The 22,800-nt window shown below is 37.3% G+C and overlaps 1 protein-coding gene across 1 annotated transcript in view; it reads right to left on the bottom strand.

Annotated features, from left to right (window-relative positions):
* The window catches only part of abcb11a (ATP-binding cassette, sub-family B (MDR/TAP), member 11a), a 60,594-nt gene that overhangs the window by 1,496 nt on the left and 36,298 nt on the right, over positions 1–22,800 (bottom strand). Inside the window, exons 20-27 of the mRNA XM_056465935.1 lie at positions 22,465–22,569; positions 22,225–22,386; positions 19,192–19,395; positions 16,827–17,068; positions 13,422–13,578; positions 11,994–12,191; positions 9,733–9,939; positions 4,579–4,725 (exon numbers count right to left, since the gene is read on the bottom strand). Coding sequence (XP_056321910.1) covers positions 4,579–4,725; positions 9,733–9,939; positions 11,994–12,191; positions 13,422–13,578; positions 16,827–17,068; positions 19,192–19,395; positions 22,225–22,386; positions 22,465–22,569 — 1,422 coding nt within the window. The remainder of the gene's footprint in view (positions 1–4,578; positions 4,726–9,732; positions 9,940–11,993; positions 12,192–13,421; positions 13,579–16,826; positions 17,069–19,191; positions 19,396–22,224; positions 22,387–22,464; positions 22,570–22,800) is intronic.

Below are 22,800 nucleotides of genomic sequence, written 5' to 3'. Positions count from 1 at the left end.
CTATAGGGAAATACTCCGATTGATCAGCCGATAATCAAATTTCATGACTCAATCGGTACTCGCTAATCTGGCCAATCTCATGGACCGATCGCAGGTGTTTGTTTGAGTTTACAAGTAAAGGAGACGCATTGGGTTACACATTGCACCGGGTTACATAGCGATCTAGCGGCTGCAGATTGTTAAAGGACTACAAATCCGCCATTTCATGGACTACATTATACAGTCATGCACCGCTTACACACACATGCTCCTAGTTCCGGTGATTGCACACACCTGGGTTTCTGCAGATATCATAATGTCAAATTTAAGACTTTTTAAGACGTTTTTAAGACCATTAAGTATTAAATTTAAGACCTATATCACAATATCAAAATCCACGTGAGAGAAAATGCAAAATTACAAAAGTTTGTGGTAAAATACATTTATTTAAATTGAACAATACTAAAGACAGGTTAGATGCACCATTGAACTACAGAAAAAAAAACATCTTAAAGCTGCGGTCACACTTGACTTTTCCTCCCATAGACTTCCATTCATACGCACACGAATGCGTCAGACCGGAAACATAAGGTCATGCGTCAAGTTTCGCAAGTTGCTGCGGTGCAAAGTTCAAGCTTGGTGAACTCTGACCTGCGTAATCGCATCACTTGACTGCGTGAGACCAATTGAGGATTAAAACATGACCTCTCTGGACAGAAATTAAAAATATGGAGCAATCGTTGGCTTTTTTAAATGTCTAATCATCTTATTTAATCCCGCCCCTTTTCGCAGCGCCGTACGACAAAATTTCGCACACACAAAGCCCAGTAGAAGGTAAAGACCGTAGCTTTAGGCTGATTTATACTTTCGCCTGGCGTCGTATCGCGCACCTCCGCTGACTGTGCGCCCAGAGGTTTAAAGAGTACCTGAAAACCATACTTGAGTAAAAGTACAGATCCCTTACTGTAAAAATTACTCCATTACAATTTACAAGTCACCAATTCCAATAAGACTTGAGTAAAAGTATTAAAGTATCCAATTTTAAAAGAACTTAAGTATTTTACTCATACTGAATGTAGGCTCAAAGAACACCAAGAAAGGTTTTATTTCCTAATATAGAAATTAAATTGAACACCTCAATGTTTCAAAATGACAGAAAAAAATAGATAAAAAAAAAAACCTAAAAGTCTCAAAAAAAAGCCTCAGTCAAACTCAAATGTTCAAAAAAAGGCACAAACAAAAAAAAAGTAGTAAAATTTAGTAAAAAAAAAAATCAAAGCTGACTTTCATGTGATTCACCTCTCAGTCTCAGAGGGGGCGATATTTTTACATTGAGTAGTTTTTCAATTGATTAGGATGTTTTCTCTGTATTAAAATTAAACAAAGAGGATGTTATTTTTCAACTTGGTAAACTACATATAAATTCAATGAAAAATACATCACAAACTTACAGCTAAATGCACCTGATGCAAAATGTATAATTTCAGTGATACATTTATTCATGTTGCACAAAAAAAATTAAGCTAAAGCATAGTCATGTCATGTCGCAGTGGTTTTTGCCATATCAGTAACTGTATTAACTTTTAATAACATTATGCTTACAATACCATTGTAAAGTCAGACATAATTTGACTAAATTCACATTAAATGGACTCCTACCTCAATGTGTTTTCTCAAATTTGACGATAAATTCTTAATAGCACTTATTTCCGTGGTTCGTGGCAAACAAAGTAGACACTACATCCTGTAAGAGCCATTCTGTATATCGGCAAATGAAAACGTTTCTTACAGATAAGGCCATGGATGGTCATCAGTGCTGGCACTGTTTGATTTGCCGGCTTCGGCTTAATCACTGGCTGCAGCCATGTTGGTAATTAAACACCTGGGCTGCGTCCGAAACCGCATACTTCCATACTACACAGTACGCTAAAATCAGTATGCGAGTCGAGTAGTATGTCCAAATTCATAGAATTCAAAAATCAGTATGCGAGAAGAACCTGGATGACTTACTGCTTCCGGCGATATTCTGAAGTGCGCATCCCATGCATGCTGCGCTATCCCATGATGCCTCACGAGCGAATTCATGAATGGGAGTAAAGCGATGCAACTGACACAGGTAGGTTACGTGACCATGACAAAATGGCGGATGTAGTACGTCCGAATTCCATTCATACTTTTCACATTCACACTGTATAGAACGTACTTTTCTAACGACCCAGTAGTACGTTTAAATTCAAATGCAGTACCTACTGAGTATAGGCGGTTTCGGACGCAACCCTGGTATTAGGCAAGCTGCTAATTCACGTTCACGTGATTTAGCTCATAAATAGCATACAGTACATTCAGCAACCTTCAGATGGCGATATTGCCTCGTCCGCCTAACAAATTAGTCATGGTAGATAAAGATGCTGACTTGTCGTGCACAATCACAATGTAACTAGTAACGGTAAGCATCCATTCAAATGTATTGGAGTAAAGAGTAAATATATTCAATAAAAAATGTAGTCAAGTAGAGAGTTAAAGTTACTTAAGTTTTTTTTGGCTACTTTGTACTTGTACTGAGTATTAAAAATATAAGTAAAATAACAAAGTCCATCTACTTAAGTACTTTACACCACTGCTGTGCGCGCACCTCATGAAACGGACAAGGCTTTTATACTTGACGCATTCGTCTTTGTGATATTCTTTAAATCTTTTCTTTAATGCCAGGGGGCAGTCAAAAGAAACCCACCGTAAAGTCAGACGGATATACAGAGAAGTTAGTAAGTTTCCGGAACTACGTCATATTAATATCGTTCAAGATTTTTAAACAAATTATTTTTTATTATTTTTTATAATTTACTATAATGATAAAAAATTCTTGAATAAGGCCCCATTTACACTAATATGTTTCAGTTTTAAAACTGCGTTTTAAAATGAAAACAATCCACGTCCACATTGGTGTTTCACCTAGCGTTTCTGAAAAGATCTCTGTCTACACTATATTGCTGAAAACGCACATCACATGACCACACACACACTCTCTGGCATTCGCTGCAGCGTATGCTCACGTCTGAGCTCCAGGCAGTCAGCAAGTGCTTTGAGCACACCTCCCCAGGTGAGAGCAATGCACGTCGGAGAGTTAATCATGGATCTACAGCTAGATTTCATCTCACTATAGTTGTTAAACATGATATTTAATTCATTGTATCTCTATCTAATGACTAATGAATCTATTTCTTGTTCTCAGGTAACGTGTTTTGGCTGAGCGCAAAGATAAGTTAATATATTAATTAATGTAACAGCGTTCACTGATTCTGCACATTTGACTGATTGCTTGCCTTTATTTCCTATATTGTATAAACTTGCTGTATGTTATACTTTTATAATGGCCATTATTGATTATTACAACTGATATTCAGCAAAAGAGAGGGTGTTTCATATTTTCAATCAAAATGAAAGGAGGCAGTGATGTTATAGGCTCTGATTTGTTATAAATAAGCATACAGTGAAGATGATGGTCATATAAATATGCAGCTTCAAGACTCCTCAACATTTTTGGTGTCTGTTAAGTTAATATCAAAATGAAAATAGACAGTTCCTCATTTCATGTTTTCATTTTATTGTTAAGATAGTGAAACAACGTAGCCAGGATGATGTGAATGAGGTTATAAAGTATCCTACACTGTTCCCTTTGAAGATTTACCCAACGTGTCCTCGGGAGTTTGTTTTCAACATCAAACTTGCGTAGTCTGAACTTACAAAGAGAGGATGCAAGACTGAATTTTGTGTAGGCTACTTAATAGAGGAAAAAGCCCCAATCAGATAGGCGAACATTTTCAGATGTCTCTATTTTCCCCCCATCGTTTCCAAAACACTCTGTTTTCAGGGCTTGAAAACTCTGGGGTAGTGTGGACAGAAGGCGTAACCATAGCAAACTTATGCATTTTAAAACTAAAACGTACTAGTGTAAACAGGACCTAAGAAGCGTTTTGAAGGGGGCGGAGTATTTCAGATACCAGTGAGCATTTTATTGGTTGCTACCACCTGAAGTATGAGGTGACGTAAAAAAATCATTGATCCGTTAAGGTGAAAGTGATTAAATGCAAGATTTGGATGTTTATATCTTCTAAATGCAAATTTTGTCACTGTTTCGGACATTAGACTATACTGATAATAACATCCTGATACTCATATCCAAAAAAACATATTTTAATTTCACAGGACTTGAGCCTTTATAGGACAATCATTGAACTACTCGTTGAAAAAAAAAGTGTCACTAGGGTTGATTATTAGAAAAATAATTTAAAAGTCAGAATCACGAGATGGTAATTATGAGTTATACCAAACAATTGTGAGATGTACACAAGCAATTCTGAGAAAAAAAGTCTGAATTGTCAGATCAATAATTTGAAGTTACTTCTTTTAACTTGTATACAATTTAGCATCTGTCACTCCTACAATTGCAAATGAAACAAGGTCACGCTCCAAAAAATAACCCTCTTTTATAACCCAAAATAAGCTTTGCACGTGTACAAGCTATAGATCTGGTCTCATGTTTGCAGGAAATTAAACTCTGGATTTTAAACACATTTGCATTCACCCTGGATATTGTTTTACCTTCTCGCTTTCAGTATCGAGTGCAGACGTGGCCTCATCCAGCAGCAGGATTTTGGGGTTTCTGACGATGGCTCGAGCGATCGCAATTCGCTGTTTCTGTCCACGAGATAGCTGAGAGCCCTGAGCACCAACCTGAGTCTCGTATTTCTGGAAAGCACAGAGTTAAGCAGTGATTCCACACGTCAACCATACGCAACTCTGAAAAGCCTAAAGTTTTTATTATTATTATTATTATTATTACTATTGAACAATTAGACAAAATAAACAAACGTTATTCATCATGTTATATTTATATCTTACACTAAGGTTGTATTAGTTAAAGGGCACCTCTGGTAAAAAAATCTACTTTTCAAGCTGTTTGGACAGCCATATGTGCATGTATGGTGTATAGACCATCATATTGGGGTGATATAAGCACACCCAGTGCTTTTTTTTTTCAATTTAACAACATAAAAAATGGTGGACCAATTGGAGCGGTTTTCAGACAGACTGCAACTTTACAAAGGAGTGCGGTCCCCCCGCCCACTAATATTGATTGACAGGCGTCATCATATCCTCAGTTTGTTGATTCACGTCCGCCATTTTCAGCGCAAGTCGAAGCAATATCACTAAAGGAACACCCTTGCTCTATTTTTAGATGCAAGGCTCATTGGGCTCAACACAAGATCAATATTCTCCACATTATCACTCTAATTGGAATTATTGGTTGTATCTTTAGGTAGGTTTGCAAACATGTGTACTTCTCATTGAGTCTACCTTATACTTCAGCCGTTTGCATTTCTCGCGATCCCAGAAGCTCCCTGTGATCTTAACTAGCATGCGTTTTAGAATTCTAAACATCGGTTTCTATCACGGTACACTCAAGTCGACGGCTGGGCGCCGCGGACCGCTGCAGAAACCTATGTTTAGAATTCAAAAATTCGGGACACTTCATGTTTCTGCCGCGCCACAGAGAGTGTCTGGTGTGCCGTGTCGCAGCTTCGAGCGGCGCATCCGGTGGCTCAGTCAAACCTAATTCAGTGTGCGTGGTTATTAGTTTCTGTGTACAAGCTCGACACTTGAAACTAGCACACAGTTGGCTGTAAAACTGTACAAAGACACAAATGATTTTGTACTCTCTGCTTGGTCTGTGTCAGAGTCGTATATGTACGACTGAATGCTGATCATCTCACTCCAGCTTTTTCTCTGTCTGCCTGTCAGACTCTGTTGCAAACACAGAGCGGGTGAGCTCATGGCCCCGCCCCCTTGTTACGTTGGCGGGAAGCTGAAACTAATTTACATGTGAAGCAACACACCCATAAATCAGCGAACTGTGGACACGCCCCCAACATGACACTTTTTAACACATTATAATAAAATAATCTGAATTGTGTTTTAAACTGAACCTAAACTGACACACTCAGAAGAACCATAATATTCATATTAAATCATAAAAAAGAGGTAAACTATGTGCCCTTTAATGTTAGTTAACGCATTCATTAAAAAGAACAAATAATAAGCAATACATTTATTACAGTATTTATTCATCTTTGTTTATGTTAGTTAATGGAAATACGGTTGTTCTCTGTAACTAACTCACAGTAGGCCTATATTAACTAATGTTAACAAGCATGAATTTTGGTCTTAATGTGTTAGTGAATGTTGAACTATGATTAATAAAGGTCCCACTTTATATTAAGTGTCCTTAACTACTATGTACTTGCATCAAAAAGTAAATACAATGTACTTACTGTGTTCATAATGTATTTGAGAACACTTGTGGTGCTCTTGAGTTGGGATAGAGGTAGAGTTATGGACAGGTTTGGTGGTATGGGTAGGTTTAAGGGTGGGTTAAGGTGTAAGGGATGGTCAACAGTGTATTTACAAATGTAGGTACAGAAGTTAATTACAGATGTAATCACATACAGGTATTTACTCAAGCATAAGTACACATTAAATACATGTATTTACACAATAAGTACATCGTAACAACTGATTAATTTCTGTGTAAGTACATATTAGTTAAGAACACTTAATATAAAGTGGGAACTTAATGAATGCTGTACGAGTATTGTTCATTATTTGATTTCATTTATTTATTTTCGAAAAAAAAGTATCATACATAAAATATCATTAACAAAAAATACATTTCAACATGGTCGAAAATGGAGTGGGATAATAAGCACAAGCTTATTATTTTCCCACGCCATTACCACATACATCATTCGTCTATTACTTAAACTTATTTCCTCTTTTACTTATCTCTTCTTTTTACATTAAGCATATTTTATCTTTTTGGCATCTTTCACAAATTATATGTTTGATTCCATTTGTACCTTTACATTTTGTAACAAAGACCCAAAGAAAAAAGTTACATAGTACTGCAAATAGCCATTAATTAAAATTTCATCATTCTCATTTGATCCTTTTTCAATCACCTTCCTCATTATATTCCTTTAATAATATCAATTTATACAACTTTTTAAATTGATTAATATCCTAACATTCGTTGAGAGTCGGATCTAGACTGTTCCACAGTTTTACACCACAGACAGACATACACAAGCTTTTTAAAGTTCTTGTTTTGAACCTCCTAAAATTTAGTTCTTCTCTCAGATTTTATCCCCCTTGTCGTTCTTCAAAAAACTTTTGTATGAATTTTGGAAGTAGTTTATTCCTAGCTTTAAACATAAATTGTGCTGTTTTAAATTTAACCAAATCATTGAACTTTGAAGGATTGAAGGATTTGTATGCTCCAAATACCCCACATGTTCTATCAGTCTAATTATTTTTTTCTGCATTGTACATACAGATCGTAAATTAGATTAATATGTAATTAGTTACTAATAATTAATATTATTAGTTCATATATTGAAAAAAAGTGCATGTTTTATAAACTATAATAAATGTTTGCAGCACAGTCTGTCCAGGTCAGTGTCCATACCAGGTAGCTATAAATACATGCACTTTTTATAAATACATGCACTTTTTATAAATACATGCACTTTTTATAAATACATGCACTTTTTTTTTTCAATATATGAACTAATAATATTAATTATTAGTAACTAATTACATATAAATCTAATTTATGATCCGTATGTACAATGCAGAAAAAAGTAATTAGACTTATAGAACATGTGGGGTATTTGGAGCATACAAATCCTTTATTTTTTAAATTAAGCTATAAATACATGGACAACAAATGTTATTGTAAGGAAGATGATTAAACCATTTTAATAAATAGAGTTAAAAATTAACTTTTGTTTTAAAGTTGTTATGATTGGATGGACGTCGGCCTGATTGAGCTTCTTGACATGGACATAGGAAAATTAAGAAGCCTTTAAAGCAGTGGTCCACATCATATTTTAAAATTTAGTTGATGTGTAATGTAGCTGTGTGAACATAAACAACATCTCTGAATGTAATACGCTCAAAGTTCAATGCAAAGGGAGACATTGGCTTTTACAGAGTTAGCTTAGCGAAGTTTGGAGACTATAAAAAAATACATCCGGGCTAGTGAGATCACATGCGCTTCAGGTTACGTGCATAACCAGCGAAGAGGTGTGGCCAGAGGTACTGTAATGTTATAGCTGAGAAAGCTAAAATACCGTCCAAACGCTGCTATTTCCACAGAGCTTCTTCTGTTTCTGTATTTGGGCTTCCGAAGCAGATGACACGAAGAGAGAAGTGCTTACAGTTTAATTTTAATTATGTTCCAGGGAATAATAAAAAAATATATAGCTAGCATTTGACCAAGGAGATCCTCTAGAATCTCTCCCAGTTCAGTGCTGGATTCAGGAGCAGTTCCAACTATAATAGACGAAGCTGTGGATTGTGAGCCACAATCTGTAAGTATTTTTATTTGTTAAAATTGATCAACTACAGGGCAACTTTCTAGCGTTAACGGTATGTTGTAGTGAAGACGTAAACAAGGATGTAAACAAGAGGAAATGCTGTTTGGCACCGCCAACAATTTAGCTACAAATTCATATTTATCTGTCAAACCGCTGTAAACAGACACAATCTTCAGCAGCGCTGCAGTGTCTCTCCTTGTGGCCGCTTTCTGTGCATTCAACAGCTCAAATAACGAACTCACAAAAGATATATGAACGTTTCATATTACTTACACATGCTTATAACCCAAATATATATGAAAGACACTTGTCAGATTTTATTTAGAAAGATTAATAGAGGTTCAGCTATGTCCTCTTCATTTTCTGCCTGATTTACTGGAACACAACCAAACCCATAAACACAACCAAGCCCTAAAAATACACTCTGGACTACCCCTTTAAAGTACAAATAAAATCAAAACTAACCATATGATTTTGTTAGCTCACATTGCTAGTGTTGTGCTGAACAATTCATCTGTGCATGTTGTTAAGAAAACAAAATAGTCTGCCCTTGTAATCTTTAATTAAAATCTGAAAATACACTTCCTGAATTCTCAGATTACGTCTGTGTGAGGTATTGGGTGTGGCTAACACACTTAACCACGCTCAGTGCTTAATTTGTGAGTTGCAAGGTCCCGGAACAGATCGGGGTAACTGATCCGGCATGTTACTCGAGGATGGAGAGATATTGCGCACGTAAGTGGAGGGGGGGGGGGTGTTGCGGACGAAAGTGAAGAGGGTTGGGGAGTCGCGTAAGAAAGTGAAAGTGAACAGCGGATGGGGGAGGAGGAGGGGGATCAGTAAAATGGGGTGCCGGATCAGATTTTTGAGGTGTCGGATACAGAGTGTTCCGGCAAAAATTAAGCCCTGACCACGTTTCTTGAACTGTCGGTTTTGACAACAAACAGAAATAGTGAAGAGGAGGCATCTGTTAGGTTGTAATAACTCTCCCCAAACCATTTTCCAGATCTTTCTGATTGAAATGCCTACTTTAATACATCCAATCAGCTCACAGTAGAAAAAAAACAAGCCACGCCCACTGTTTTCTCATTTAATATTCTGTTTCTCAAGAAACTGCATCACAATATGAAAACAAAAATGGTCGCAGCTTCCGGTTCATGTGGACTTTAAAATGATTTAAGACTTACAAGACTTTTTGAGGCCTAAACTTTAGTTTTTGAAAGACTTCCAAAGACCCTGCGGACACACTGTTACTGCTATATTCAAATCTGCTTATCCTATATCGACAGTAATAAATTAATAGGAATGTATAACTTACATCAGGAAGCGTCATCACGAAGTCATGCAGATAAGCCTTCTTAGCAGCGTCTATAATCTCCTCCATGCTCACGGTTCGAGAGTTATCTCCATACTGGATATTCTCTGCGATACTGCAGTCGAACAGCACAGGCTCCTGAGATACGATACCAATCTGAGACCTCAGGAAGGGAACGCTGATGCTGTCGGATGGACGTCCATCAATAAGCTACAGCAAGAAGAGAAACACCATTCATTTTGTGCTTTGCAATCATTCCTCGTATCAGGATTTATTTTATCAGCTGTGTTTACACTGCACACACATGACACAAGGCACATGGAAAAAAAGAGCGGGCGCTGACCGACAGCTGATAATAAAAGAGCGCTCTTTTCTCCATTACTGTATTCAATCTGTTCGCAAGGTTTTATTTTTTTTATTTTATTTTTGACAAGTTTTATTATAGTTTATGACAGAAAAGTAAAAAAAAAAAAATTATTAGGCTTTTTTAAACCAGTAGGTATTTTAATGTCCATGTTTGATTTATGCATGTGATGTATGCAATCGTTTTATATTAGCTTATATTGGTTACGTGGTGGATGTTGTAATCTCTGACAATAAAAAAGCTTTTTTTTTTTTTGGATATGATCGTATATGAGATTTAAGGTTTGGGACTCGAAATGAAAGCGTTAGAGTTGACATCATTCGCTACAGATTTTAATGACATGCAACTCAAATTGACAGGTGAAAATGCGATCTACCTGATAACACTGCAGACACGAGGGCACGGATCTGATTTATATCGGATAAATTTCCACATATGAACAAGGCCTGAATCTGCTTTGAGTAAATCGGAATCCATGTGATTTTTTTCCTGTGTACATGTACATAAGCCATATCCCATCTGTGCCACATGGCACAATCAGAGTTGGGACTCTTGACCCATGCAGTGTAAATGCAGCCAAAATGATTCGCTGTTTTGAAGCGTTTGAAATACCACGTAATATGGCCAGCTGATGGTTAAAACCACATAATTGCAATTTTTGCCCATTCCTCTTTGCAGTACCTCTCAAGCTCTATCAGGTTGGATGGGAAGCGACAGTGTACAGCCATGTTCAGATCTCTCCAGAGATGTTTAATGAGATTTAAGTCTGGGCTCTGCCTGGGCCACTCAAGGACATTCACTGAGTTGTTGTGAAGCCACTCCATTGATATTTTGGTGGTGTGCTTTGGCACATTGTCCTGCTTGAAGATGAACCATCGCCCCAGTCTGAGATCAAGAGTACACTAAAGCAGGTTTACATTCAGGATGTCTCTGTATATTGCTGCATTCATCTTTCCCTCTATCCTGACTAGTCTTCCAGTTCCTGCTGCTAAAAAACATCCCCACAGCATGATGCTGCCACCACCATGCTTCACTGTAGGGATGGTATTAGCCTGGTGATGAGCGCTGTCTGGTTTTCTCCAAACGTAATGTCTGGCATTCACTCCAAAGAGTTCAATTTGAGTCTCATCAGACCAGAAAATTTAGTTTTTTATGGCCTGAGAGTCCTTTTGCCTTTGCCTTTTGGCAAATTCCAATACTAAAGAGTGGCTTCTGTCTGACCACTCTACCATACACCTCCCTGACTAAGGCCCTTCTCCCCAGATCATTCAGCTTAGATGGCCGGCCAGCTCTAGGAAGAGTACTGGTGGTTCCAAACACTTTCCACTTACAGATGATGGAGCAGAAATTTTTCTTTAACCTTCCCCAGCCTTGTGCCTCGAGACAATCCTGTCTCGGAGGTCTACACGCAATTCCTTTGACTTCATGCTTGGTTTGTGCTTTGACAAGCTCAATTTAGAGCTTCACGGCAAAGGCTGCGAATACTGATGTACATGTGATTTTTCAGCTTTTTTATTTTTACTAAATTTGCAACAATTTCAAAAACTCCTTTTTCACATTGTCATTATGGGGTATTGTGTGTAGAATTTGTAGGAAATAAACAAATTGAATCCATTTGGGAATAAGGCTGTAACATAAACAAATGTGGAAAAAGTGAAACGCTATCAATACTTTCTGGATGCACTGTACAATGCAGGGGTCACCTGCCTGGATGTTTCATGTACACCTAGAAAGACCTTCATTAGCTTGTTCAGATGTGTTTGATTATGTTTAGAGCTAAAATCTGCAGGACACCGGTCCTCCAGGAACAAGTTTGGTAACCCCTGCTATAAAGTGTCGTTTTTTTAAAAGTGAAATGGTGTTAGGGTGCATCAAGCATGCAGTAAATGTGGTTTCGTACCACTTGTCCCTCATCAGGGTCGTAGAATCGTTCCAGCAGCTGAACACTGGTGCTCTTTCCACAGCCACTGCTACCCACAAAAGCCAGAGTCTGTCCTGGATGAACCGATACCACCAGACCCCTCAGAACCTGCACGTCTGGCCTGCTAGGATACGTGAACCTGCACCCTTTGAATTCCACTTTGCCCTTAAAGTCATTCTGGTATGAAAAGTATAAAAACAATATGTTATTTTATAAGATACATAACAATCTGAAGCAAAATAACATTAAATAATAATAATAAGTTTAAATTTTAAATAAAAAACATTTTAAAACACGAAATTAAACAAAAACTAAAAACAAATCTGATTTAACATTAAAAAGCATCAAATATTAAAATAAAATAACATTTTAAAATATTAAATAATAAAATAATATTAAACTAAGAAAAAAACAATAAACATACATTTCTGATTTAATATTTAAAAAGTTTCAAATTAAATACTTAATAACTAAAATAATAAATATATAAAATACTGATATTTAACGTCATAATAAAATAAAATAAAACAACTCTGCCTTTGAAGTTTGTATGTGTTACGATCACCAGCGCTCTAATCCTTACAGATCGCTGGAGAACTACAGGTCTGTCACTGAACCGGACTACAAATAACATCATGCACCTCACACCAGTTCCTCATTCCCTTTGATTACACACAGCTGCTAACTCATCACGGACTGATTAGCTGGACTTTAGATTCCCCCCTTACAAACACACATTGCGGAGTCTTGTTTATCCTTGTGAAGCAATTCTATGCGTATTTCCAGCCTGATCTCACGAGAAAACGTAAGTATTTTACGTTTTGACAGTTTAGTGGCTACGAAATTCGAGTTCAGTTGTACGAAATGGTACAATTTTAAAAAGGAGGCGTGGCACCTAACCCCGCCCCTAAACCCAACCGTCATTGGAGGATGAGCAAATCGTACTAAATTGTACGAATTAGATCGTACGAATTCGTATGAATTAGCCACTAAAAAAAAGTTACGAATTGCCGTGAGATTGTGTTGGTATTTCCCAGTTTATCCTACCATGTGTTTTGATCTTTGTCTTGTATACCGTTTATTGATTCTTTGCAGCCTGTTCTGACATATGCCTGTTTATAAAGATGCTCTTTGGATTTCCCCAATGTTTCTGTTATGACCTACGCCTATTTGACTAAGCTTGAAATAAACTGCACGTGGATCCTTCATCTCTGTTGTCCAGTGTGCTACGTCACAGAATGACAAAGCTACATGTTTCTGACTATGCACTGTAAAAAAGCCCCAGTGAATGAAAGAATTTTTTTTTGTCCCTAGAATGGTCTACTTTTACAGCAAAGGATAAATGGGCAAGGCTAACTAGCCAAAAGAAGTTAACCATTAGGATGAAAAAAAAACAAGCTTTCTTACCCAGCTTTGTCCTTCTGTTTTGCTGACATTAATTTTGGGAACTCTGTCCAACAGTTGGAAAAGCTGTGCAGCGGAGATCTTTGCTTTAGCATAGTCTGGTGTGAAAGATGAAGCTCTGCCAAGTGCGGTGGCGCTGGTCACCAGAGCAGAAATCACTCTGAGGAAGAAACATCTATTTATTACACCTGCTATATGACTTGACCACATGTAGTGTCAAAATATTTCCCAAATGATGTTTAATAGTGCAAAGAAATTTCCACAGTATTTCCTAAAATATTTTTTCTTCTGGATAAAGTCTAATTTGTTTTATTTCGGCTAGAATAAAAGCTTTTGATTTTTTAGAACCATTTTAGGGTCATTATTATTAGCCCCCTTGAACAATATTTGTTTTTGATTGTCTACAGAACAAATCATCGTTATACAATAACTTGCTTAATTACCCTTATTAACCTAGTTAAGCCTTTAAATGTCACTTTAAGCTGAATACTAGTATCTTGAAAAATATCTAGTCAAATATTATTTACTGTCATCATGGAAAAGATAAAATAAATCAGTTATTAGAAATGAGTTATTAATACTATAAAGAGTAATGTCCGGATTATTGTCAGCTGTTTCAGGAGTTGATGAGCGCAGAGTGTTCTGGGAGTTGTAGTTAATTGGGAAGTAATCTCCAATTCGCTTGTTAAGTGTGACGTCACGCGAAGTGGCTTCCGGGTCCAAGCGCTCTATCAAACTGTTTGGGGAGACTCATGAAATGCTAATAATAAACGTTTACTAAGCGATGTAATACTTTCGAAAATTACGATCGCAATATATGTCCATGCCTAATATCCGATGGCCAGAACGTGATTCATTTTTTTATAAATTGTTACAATTTTGGTATTTGTGATGCAGCAAGCCCAGAGAGTGTTGTGTACACTATGACTTTATATAAAATTCACTTTAATGTGTGATCTGAATAAAAAGTGATCATAAACGAATATTTTGTCAGTTCAAATGAGTGGCGGCTTGGACCCGGAAACAGTATTGCATACGTCACCAACACGTCACCACTTAACAAGCGGATAGAGAAAACCCTGCTGCAATTACAACGGACTACAGGAAGTGATCTCCAGCAGAGACAACATCGCTGGCGATCACAACAACAATATAGTCTATACAGTGTTATTCATTCATTCATTCATTTTCTTTTCGGCTTAGTCCCTTTATTAACCTGAGGTCGCCACAGAGGAATGAACCGCCAACTTATCCAGCACATGTTTTACGCAGCGGATGCCCTTCCAGCTGCAACCCCCACCACTGGGAAACATCCATAAACACTCATACACTACAGACAATTTAGCTTACCCAATACACCCATACCACATGTTTTTGGACTGTCGGGGAAACCAGAGGACCCGGAGGAAACGCACACGAACACAGGGAGAACATGCAAACTCCACACAGAAATGCCAACTGACCCAGCCAGGGCTTGAACCGGCGACCTTCTTGTTAAGAAGCGATTGTGCTACCCACTGCGCCAATACAGTGTTATTTCACATTTAATTGTTTTACTTTTTTCTATTGTTTTTATTTTTGCCATCATATTTTTAAAATCATGATCTATTAGTCTAAATTCAAGACTTCCTTCCAAAACAGGCCTATTTAACCATCAGGTAAAATTTTATTCATATTGCAAAACAAAAACATCACAATGGCCCAATCCCAATTCTACCGCTTAGCCCATCCCCTTACCCCTCCTCCTTGTTTTTTGTGTTCCCGTGAAGGGGTAGGGGTGTCCTAATTCTCTTTCGCTTGAAGGTGTAGGGCTAAGGGGAAGGGGTAGATAAAGATTTATTAGGACCATTGAACAAAGACAATTTCAGGAATCACTAAGTGAAGGGGGGGAGGTGTGGGGTGAGCGTAGTGAAGAGGGAGGGGTCGGGGTTCGATCGCAAAGTGAAGAGCGGGGGGGTGGTTTGTTGTGGTTTGGATTCAAGGATGTTCGCTGATCTCAAAGTGAGGGTGGGGGGGGGGGGGGGGGTTGATTGAGCAAGAGGAGCACCTCAGCCAATGAGGGCAAAGGGGCGGTGGCTCTCCTGTGCACAGCCCTGATAATAACTCCTGTACAGCAGTCACCCCACATTCTGACACTCGATGACACTGGAATACCCCGTTAGAAAAGTCTACTGGCTGGAAATGAGCTTTTTACAGTGTAAGAGGCTAAATTATCATATGCTTTTGTTTATATGACAAAACATGTCTTTTTGACTCAAGAAGGTCCATACTGACTCCAAAGGCAGAAACTGTTAAAAACAGGGCCTGTGTGGACTTTGGGGGTTTTACCCCCAAAAGTGTGGTCACAAGTTGATTGGTCAGTTTGAATGTCTCAGCATTTGGGCTTTAGTCACATGGTCAAGAAATATACAAAATAGGTGGTAAAACGCTGCTCTGCCTCTTTTCCTGGCCTCTCTTTTTTTCTGTCTCTGCGCTTTCCTGCTTTGCTCCTCTCCTCCTCTGGAGTCTGATCTTCTCTGACTCTACTGCAATCAGGCTAACTTCTGGGCCTGCTCTCTTTGTCTCCCTCTCCCTGTGTCTCTCCTTCTACCTCTGGTAACTTTAATTTTACATTTAACCTGGGTACAATTTATATAATATGTTTTATCATTTCATATTTGATCATTTTATACAGTTATTTTGTAACTAATTCAGTTGTAACCATAGCAAGTTATTGTCATTAAATCATTTTATTTTCAAGTATTTGTGAATTACTTTTGATTTAACATCAACACTTAATTGCTCCATATTGCAATACAATACAATCACATAATATCAACGCTCTCCGACATTTATAGCTATTAATACTGCCCTTATTTCCGTTTTTGGTATAAGATTGCAGAAGGATGGTTTGACTAGAAATGTACAGTTTTTTACCATCAATACTGATAACTCTTTAGTCATTCGGCAGAACTACAGTTCAAACCGCTGTGGTTAAAAACCCATTCTTACAACAGTGTCTGCTATAATGTTAATGTTGTTCTCGTGTGTTTACATAGATAAATATGGCCACGGTGTAAATACAATCTTATTGCCACATTATATCGTTATGATAACATAATATATGCCTTCAATAATTTCCTTGAGATAAACACCAAAAAACTGGAATAACTACAGCAGTCGCAATCGTCTGATCTCATATGAAGCAATAGCTCACAATGACATATGATGACGTGTGCAGGTGCTGTAGGGCTAAATTTTGAAGCCCTTCCCCTTCACACTCAGTTTTAAGGGCCAAGGGGAAGGGGAAGGGGTAGGGAAAGGGGTACAAAAATAAAATTGGGATTGGGTTAATGTCTGATTTTTCAATATTGTGCAGTCTTACATGCCACAATACATTGCTTGAAAGTTACAGATAATCACACTTACCTGAACACCATCATGTATTGAAGCCCCTCATGACTGACCAAATAGCCTCCGTATCTAAAGGATGCAGCGTAAGCCATGAAAATGACACAGCGAGCGAATGCGAAACAAATCCCATACACATGAGCTTTTTTCTTGGCTGCTTTATACGGAGCCTGAAGCTGCTTTTCAAATTGAGCCACAAAGTTCTTTTCTTTGGCTAAACCGGCGATGGTCCTGATGTTGCTCATCGCTTCACTGGACACCTGCATCAACAGAGAGGGCCAAAATCTCATTAGACAAGGTTCATACACATTTTTACTACTAAAATTCCATGACATCTCCAGGACTTTCAAGACCTAATGTGTCATGAAATGTCTACATATACACTCACCGGCCACTTTATTAGGTACACCTGTCCAACTGCTCGTTAACGCACATTTCTAATCAGCCAATCACATGGCAGCAACTCAATGCCTTTAGGCATGTAGACATGGTGAAGACGATCTGCTGCAGTTCAAACTGAGCATCAGAATGAGGAAGAAAGGTGATTTAAGTGACTTTGAATGTGGCATGGTTGTTGATGCCAGACAGGCTGGTCTGAGTATTTCAGAAACTGCTGATCTACTGAGATTTTCACGCACAACCATCTCTAGGGTTTACAGAGAATGGTCCAAAAAAGAGAAAATATCCAGAGAGTATCAGTTGTGTGGGCGCAAATGCCTTGTTGATGCCAGAAGTCAGAGGAGAATGGCGAGACTGGTCATAGAAAAGCAACAGTATCTCAAATAACCACCGAGGTCTGCAGAAGAGCACCTCTGAACACACAACACGTCCAACCTTGAGGCGGATGGGCTACAGCAGCAGGAGACCACACCGGGTGCCACTGAGGTTACTGAGGCTACAATTCACACACACTCACCAAAACTGAACAATAGAAGATTGGATAATGTCTGCTGCGACATTCACTTGGTAGGGTCAGAATTTGGAGTCAACAACATGAAAGCATGGACCCATCCTGTCTTGTATCAACGGTTCAGGCTGGTGGTGGTGGTGTAATGGTGTACACCATTTTTTGGACCATTAGTACCAATTGAGCATCGTGTCAACACCACAGACTACCTGAGTATTGTTGCTGACCATGTCCATTTCTGTAAGACCACAGTGTACCCATCTTATAATGGCTACTTCCAGCAGAATAACATGCTATGCCTTAAAGCTGGAATCATCTCAGACTGCTTTCTTGAACATGACAATGAGTTCACTGTACTCAAATTGCCTCCAGAGTCACCTGTCCTAATACAATAGAGCACCTTTGGGATGTGGTGGAACGGGAGATTTGCATCATAGATGTGCAGCCGACAAATCTGCAGCAACTGCGTGATCCTATCATGTCAATATGGAGCAAAATATATATATATACATACAATATATATATATATATATATATATACATACTATATATATATAACACATGAAACATGATTTTTTTTTCTTTTTATATTTTAACGCATATACTCTAATGTTGTCATTTTTCATTTATGTGATTATTTTTATTTATAACTTTTGTGCGAATGTTTAATTAAGAATGTAGAAAATAAATGAATAAATAAATAAAAATGAAATATAAAACAATGTTGCAAAGCTAATGATTGATTACAAACCCAACATAAAAAATGTTAAATTAATACTAAATGTACACATTATTCTTTCAAGCTTGTAATTTATAAAAATGCTCAAATTAAACAGAAATAAGAATATATTTCTAAGATTAAATTAGGCGGTTTACTTCTGATAAATCAGGGACTGAGCTGAAGGAAAATCAATGAATAAATACAAATTTAGAAAAACAATTATATCTGAAATAAAAATAAAAAAAACAATTGAGCTCAAAATAAAATATTTAAACTCAAATATAAAATAAATAATACATAAAATCACTTTTATAATGTAATAATTTAAAATATTAATAAAATATTTTAATGAAACAGAAACAAAATATGAAATAAAATAACATTAAATGAAACAAAAAATAATGTGAAATAAAATATGAAAACTAAAAGAATTTTTTAATAAAAAATGCTACAAAATAAAATATTTTTTATTTAATTTATTTTTTTTATTTATATTTATAAAAAAGACATAAATAAATATATATATATATATATATATATATATATATATATATATATATATATATATATATATATATATATATATATATATATATATATATATATATATATATATATATATATTAAAAAATATTAATATTTAATAACAATAAATTAAAATACAACATTTTATTGCCGTTGCATTTTTACACCGGAAAATACATGAATGTTGCATTCGAATAAGTGGATGAAGCTGTATTAAACATGACTTTTACCTGTCCTGCAGCCTCCAGTGCGGTTTTGTCCTCATTAGCGAGTCCTGTCAACATTTTGGACTGAAAGACTCCAGAGAGGCCGATGAGAGGCAGGAAGCAGGTGACCACCAGACTGAGCTTCCAGCTGAAGTAATAGGCAATAATGAAGGAAGCGCCGATGTTGGTCAGAGAGTTGACGATCATGCCGATCTGTGAACCTGTGGCCTTTGATGAAGAACACATTTCACACAATCAAACACACACTTCACCTATACATACAGTATTTGATGTCATCTTAAATTTTTCAGTTTAAAGTCTACTTTAAATTTGGTATTTTTATACATGGCATTTATTGTCTTGTGAAATTAAAATAACGCTTTTTAAATGTTAGTATCAGTATTTTAGTCTTAAGAGATATCTATTTGTTTGTGTGGTAAAAAAAACAGCGACAAGATATAAACAATCAAAGCTTGCAGTTTGTCACTTCCGCCTAAATGGATGTTTTTCACGTCACCTTATACTTTAGTTTCTCATCAAATCTTCTGACCAATCAAATGCTCTCTAGTATCTGACATGCCCCGCCCCCTTCAAGACACTTTTCATTTGATGCACTTGATCTCAACCAATCTGAACTCTAAAAAACTAAAATGCTATTGGCTGCTTTTTAAAAGAGGAGGAGCTACATATTTCAAGCACTTCATAGGACCTTTAAGCCTTTTTAAGTGTAACTTTCTAATAATGTGTTCACACCAGACGTGGCATGTGTGAATAAATCACTTTATTTGCGCATATATATAGACGCGTGAACATTTTGACTTTACTCGCTTCACGCGTCATATTCGCTTCATTTGCGCATCAAACTCCCTTCACAATAGACGCAGATTCGCATCATTGGAGGGGCTTCTCACTGCCCAGTTACTCTAGCTTCATTGCTAAATGGCTAACATGGATTTTATTGAGAGGGTAGCTGTGTTTAGTTTATGTGCTTTAGGAAGGCTGAAAACAGCGTAGATTTGTTTGGTGACGTGTCCACTATAGATCCTTTCAGAGTTGCATTCAGCTCTGTGAGTTCATCAACTCCTCCAAAAACTATGATGGAGGCTTTCAGCGGTGCTTCCGACTGAGCCGAGCCCAGTTTGTTAAGCTGTTTCCCGTGTTGGCAGAAGGATTTCTCCTCAGGACACCACCAACAGTCGCTACATCATGATCACGTCCCTACAAGAGCAGGCTCCTGACTGGTTAGCATGGCGCTAATGTCCGCTTAAGTTCCGATTTTCCAACTCCAGCGATTCGCACGTAAAATGTTTTATTTGTGGCGCTTCATTCATGCGAACAGCGTTATTCACGTCGCCTCATTTGTGTAAATCGTGCCGCAGGATGTCTATTCGTCTCTTTGCATTGGCTGATGTAAATCACCTGGTGTGAACGCACCAAAAGTGTTAGTTTCTATGTGACAAATTCAGGCAATATTTCATATTAATTTTCTCTTTCATTCTTAGAATTAATTACTCATGTTTTTCATTTGCTGCCACACCTTTAAAATAGAACTGCTCAATTATGGGAAAAATAATAATCATGATTATTTTGGTCAATATTTAAAAAAAAAAAAAAAAAAAAAACACTGTTTCCCCCATATGTGCTATAGGTGAATTAGATGAACTAAATTGGCTGTAGTGTATGAGTGTGTGATAAATGTGAGAGTGCTGTGGTGACCCCTGATAAATAAGTGACTAAGCCATATGAAAATAAATGAATAAATAGACCAATTAACATGTTTGTAAACATTGAGGATGCGCGCGCAGGGAGGTGGCAGAAAGAAACCGGGAGCGCTAGCATTTACAGTGAGGGAATGACATCTGATGCGGTACAGAGTTTGTTGTTGTATTAGAAATAAGTATATTGATGACATTATATATATTATTTACATAATGCTTTCAGCGTATTATAACAGCTTGTCACCCAGTCATAAGCACAGTTATTCTGCAAAATTAACGTTAAAGTGAGCGGCGTTCGTCTGACAGGTCCATTTGCGATAGCACCCTCCCAATGGATATTGGATAAAACGAAATGGCCAAGCATCCAGCCCCAGATATACAATCTCATTGAAGCTCCAAGTAATTTTACAAGAGAGAAGTTAAAGATCTACAAGTCTTTGGATGCCAACGATGTTGTTCTGTGTGGTCATGTGCAAGAAATAATGCTCCATGATGACCAGATTCAACACTATGTAGAGCTAAAAACCGAGGTTCTGCCTAGCCAAAGACAAGGAAAGAAGACAGAGTTAACGTTATACAAGGCCTAGATAATTAATCACCAACACGCAAAATGACAGCATTCTGACAGAGAACTGTACCTGTACGGCATGGTATGTGAACTTAAACATAAAGGTAAAGCTGGTTTTATATTCGCACATTCTGACTTTCTCCTTAATAATATAATGTCATAAAAGTATTATTTGCAAACTCTAAATAGCGAAATCATATTAGCAGCCAATGACTATCAAAGTACAACATTGTTCACAGTCAAATAAACAGTGTTAATGTTGTTTTAGTCACACTTGCAGGTTATTTCAGACCGAATATTCAAAGTGCCGTGGTAAACAATATAGGGAGAGTGTCACAAGTTTTCACTGAATGAATGGGTGAATATAAAACCAAGTTTACCTTAATAACTTACACTTTCACATTTCATTCTAAGCATTCAGTGTCCGCAGTTTAATTAACCATATGTAATTGTTTTTGCTGAAATCATTTTCATACATGATGTGTATGATTCAGCATAGCGTGATATAACATGAGAACTGCGGAGTCCAGCATTTCCAGTTAGCTCCTCACTTCATTTAGCTCCCTTATAGCCAAAGACATCTGCAGTTAGCATTAAAGCAGTGTGGTGTACGGTAAAAGTTAAGTTTTCTATTTTTGGACTTTGAATTTGGCATCCTACCGCACAACATGACATCTTTACTATTGCAGCCTGTGTTTTTTTGCAACCGGGCACTCGTGTGACGACATGTGTGACGTAGGTTGGTAATTGGTCTATATGTTCTGCACTCACCCCCTGAACCATGGACGCATTGGTGGCCAATCTGGTCGTTAAAGCACCAGGACTGTTCATGGGATCGTCAAACCAGCCGATCTCTTGCTTTAACATGGCCTGAAATCCAAATTTCCTCAGCCGACGAGTCAACAGCTCTCCTGATTTAGCAAACGAGTAGCCCTGCAACCAACATCTCACATGACTTAAAGGAAACAATCAAATATAGACAACAAAAACGCAAATAAATTGAGGAAATACCTGTAAGAACTGTGAAAAGAAGCTTACGACTCCAATGACCACAAACAAAATACAAATCCCGTTAATCTGCCTCTTCTGGTCATCCGGATCCTGAATTGAGAACGTCTGAAAAAAAGCCGTAATATTGTCAAAATTTTATTAGTAAAAAATACTTAAAATAAAGGTGAACTGTGAAAATCTGTACTACCAGAGCTTCTAAACACAACTGCAAAAGAAAACTTCGTGAATGAACCGCCAACTATTCCGGCATATGTTTTATGCCTCATTCACACTAGCTGCGACTTTGTAGATGCCTGTCGTTCTGGGTGACAATCTGCTGCAAACGAGAGGATCACG

This window comes from Danio aesculapii, chromosome 9 (genome assembly GCF_903798145.1).
Source record: "Danio aesculapii chromosome 9, fDanAes4.1, whole genome shotgun sequence".
Lineage (NCBI taxonomy): Eukaryota > Metazoa > Chordata > Actinopteri > Cypriniformes > Danionidae > Danio > Danio aesculapii.
Note: the sequence above shows the minus strand (reverse complement) of the source record. Positions and strands in the feature narration are given on the sequence as shown.